The 3,800-nt window shown below is 36.2% G+C and overlaps 1 protein-coding gene across 1 annotated transcript; it reads left to right on the top strand.

The window, feature by feature from the left end:
* The first annotated feature begins 355 nt into the window (after positions 1-355).
* LOC139507027 (uncharacterized) lies at positions 356-2,065 on the top strand. Its single transcript, XM_071295613.1, has one exon. It carries the CDS (start codon positions 356-358, stop codon positions 2,063-2,065), a length of 1,710 nt encoding a protein of 569 aa, XP_071151714.1.
* The last annotated feature ends 1,735 nt before the right edge of the window (positions 2,066-3,800 follow it).

Raw genomic sequence — 3,800 nt, forward strand, 5'->3', positions numbered from 1 at the left:
ACCAATCAATACAATCTTTACAAAACTAATCAAACGTTCACTGGTCTCATTTATGAAATGTAGTCCAAACAAATAAATAAAATGTTTATTAACTTCTTTTAAAATTAGGTAACGAACCTACTTAAATTTCAATGCAATATTCTTCCAAACAATTTTCTGGAAAATATCCAGAGACACTAGTACTCATTTTAAAAAGAATTTGAAGAACTAGCCAGTTTTCGCTGATAAAAAAGAAAGTTTGTGTACTTAATATATCTGCATGTCTACACAGAAATTTAAATCTCACATTTCCTTTAACAAAATTTAATCAATAATAACAAAATGTCGACTGAGCAATCAGTAAAAAGCAGTTAAAATGGAAATTCAGGCGGCACTGACTTGTGAGATTTGTGAAAATGATCGTAAACTGAAATGGAAGTGCATTGACTGTGGACGCTTCATGTGTCAAAGATGCCGAGATGTAGTCCATCCAAAATGGCCATCGGCTCAGGATCATACCGTTGTAAATATAAAGGATGTTGGTCGAAAACAAAAATCGACTGGTACTGAACCACATAAACTAGACTTTACCAAGCTAAAATGTAGTAAACATGCTGGACAAAACTCCTGTCTTTTTTGCAATTCTTGTGGCAAGCTTGTGTGCGCGACATGTGTTGCTAAAACCCACAAGAAACACGACTTGTTAGAAATTAGCGAAGGATATGAAAATCGTATTGAAAGTATTAAAAATGAACAGAAGACTATCGGAAAGAAAATCAAATTCCTAATTGCAGCGACGAACAAGCTAGAGGAAAGAAAGACATGTGAGCAATCTACATATGAAAAGGTTAAACAAGAAGTTTTTAACTTTGAAAGAGTTTTGGTTGAACAGATAAAGCAACGAACAAATCAAATTGTTACTGAACTTGATCAGAGTCTCAAAACATTTACAGAACAAGTTGCCAAAGAAGAAAGGGAGGCGAAGAGAAAAGAAAGGACGTTGAAAGAAAAACGGGATGAACTGGTGCGATTAACGGAAACACAAAATGCTCAAGAGGTATTCTCTTTCTCAGAATCATTGGAGCCAACCTTTGAAGTCAACGTGAAGACTTCATTTCAACATATACCAATCTTCTGTCCGGGAGACTTATCCAACATTGAACATGGTAGGCTGGAAAACAGTATTTCAAAAGACATAAAATTACATGTCGTCACTCAATTTACAATTGACACCGAGGCTGTCAATGATCTTGTTTCTTGTCCCGACGGATCTTTCTGGGTTTATAACGATACATCAAGACAAGTACAAAAGGCAATCCCTGACGGCGATACCCTCAAAGTACTGCCGAATGTAAAACTCGACATGATAGATATGTCGTCTTTTTCGAATGGGGAAATTCTTGCATCAATTCTTGAATCGTCCAACCTCGTGTACATACAGCCTGATAAACAAAAAGTACAGAATTCAAATTTCAGTGTCTCTCCTTTAGCTACACTTGCCGTTCACATAACTCGTGATGAGAAGGTTATAGTAGGGGCAGCCGAGAAAGGGGGTTGGTTTCCAATTCAAGGACCAGGACAACTGATCATAATGGACCAAACAGGGCGTTGGAGAAAACTTTTTGAAGTTGACAACAAAAACAGACCGTTATTTAGTGTACCAGTCCGTGTAACTACCAGTAGTAACAGTAACATTGCTGTTATAGATGTTATCTCTAACGATTTATTAGGGAGAATCATCGTGCTGGATGATGGAGGGAAAGTTTTAAATATCTATACTGGAAATCCAGAGATAAACAATGAACATTGCCCTTTTAGACCAATGGACATTGTAACTTCACAGTCGGATAGTTTTGTGATTGCTGAGAGTTATAATTATTTCCTACATATTCTTAGTAGTACAGGAATTTTAATGCAATATTTAGATACCAAAAAGGTGGGAATAGAACAACCAAAGTCTCTGTCTGTGGATTATAACCGACACTTTTATATTGGAAGTGAAAAAAGTAAACAAAAATCCAAATATTTGTCCTGGAGAATTTCTAATTCTAAAATGTATTTTGAAAAAAATGATTTTCCATGGTGACACTTTAGCAATTGTCAAAACGATAGATACCCGAAAATTTCCATAGATCGTACACGGACATTTTAAATTCTTTAACAATGTAAATGTATACTATTATAATTCATACACTATAAATTATTCTACTGTAAAAAAGAAAAGTTATCTTTACTTTTTATCGCCTAGCTTATCTTCAAAATAACCAAGGTTAACAAACACTCATAAAACATATATTCAGATAAAACACACGTTCTCTCCAAAATGGATTAACATACAAAAATAATAAAAGGCATTGGTTTTGTTTACAATAATGTTATACTATAACCAATCATTGACTTATATTTTTGTCTTTTTAAATCGGGAACCATAAATTGATTGCATTTAATGAAGAAAAACATATTCATCATTTGAATGTCTTTCATATCAATGTTGCTACACATAATAAAGTGTTCAAAATGACATATTACACAGAGTGGTGTGGTGCTATAAAGCCAAGCATGACTCATTACACATAGTGGTGCTATAAAAGCCAAGCATGACTCATTACAAAGATTGATGCTATAAAGCCAAGCATGACTCATTACACAGAGTGGTGCTATAAACCCAAGCATGACTCATTACACAGAGTGGTGCTATAAAGCCAAGCATGACTCATTACACATAGTGGTGATATAAAGCCAAGCATGACTCATTACACATAGTGGTGATATAAAGCCAAGCATGACTCATTACAAAGAGCGGTTCTATAAAGCCAAGCATGACTTATTACAAAGAGTGGTGTTATATAGACAAGCATGACTCATTACAAAGAACGGTTCTATAAAGCCAAGCATGACTCATTACACAGAGTGGTGCTATAAAACCAAGCATGACTCAGTACAGAGAGCGGTGCTATATAGCCAAGCATGACTCATTACACAGAGTGGTGCTATAAAGCCAAGCATGACTCATTACAAAGAGCGGTTCTATAAAGCCAAGCATGACTCATTACACAGGGTGGTGCTATAAAGCCAAGCATGACTCATTACAAAGATTGGTGCTATAAAGCCAAGCATGACTCATTACACAGAGTGGTGCTATAAAGCCAAGCATGACTCATTACACATAGTGGTGCTATAAAGCCAAGCATGACTCATTACAAAGAGCGTTTCTATAAAGCCAAGCACGACTCATTACACAGAGTGGTGTTATAAAGCCAAGCATGACTCATTACAAAGAGCGGTTCTATAAAGCCAAGCATGACTCATTACACAGGGTGGTGCTATAAAGCCAAGCATGGCTCATTACAAAGAGCGGATCTATAAAGCCAAGCATGACTCATTACAGAGAGTGGTGCTATAAAGCCAAGCATGACTCATTACAAAGAGCGGTTCTATAAAGCCAAGCATGACTCATTACACAGAGTGGTGCTATAAAACCAAGCATGATTCATTACAAAGATTGGTGCTATAAAGCCAAGCATGACTCATTACACAGAGTGGTGCTATAAAGCCAAGCATGACTCATTACAAAGAGCGGTTCTATAAAGCCAAGCATGACTCATTACACAGAGTGGTGCTATAAAACCAAGCATGATTCATTACAAAGATTGGTGCTATAAAGCCAAGCATGACTCATAACACAGAGTGGTGCTATAAAGCCAAGCATGACTCATTACAAAGATTGGTGCTATAAAGCCAAGTATGACTCATTAAAAAGATTGGTACTATAAAGACATGCATGACTCATTACACAGAGTGGTGCTATAAAACCAAGCATG

This window comes from Mytilus edulis, unplaced genomic scaffold (assembly GCF_963676685.1).
Source record: "Mytilus edulis unplaced genomic scaffold, xbMytEdul2.2 SCAFFOLD_2039, whole genome shotgun sequence".
In the NCBI taxonomy this organism is placed as follows: Eukaryota; Metazoa; Mollusca; class Bivalvia; order Mytilida; family Mytilidae; genus Mytilus; species Mytilus edulis.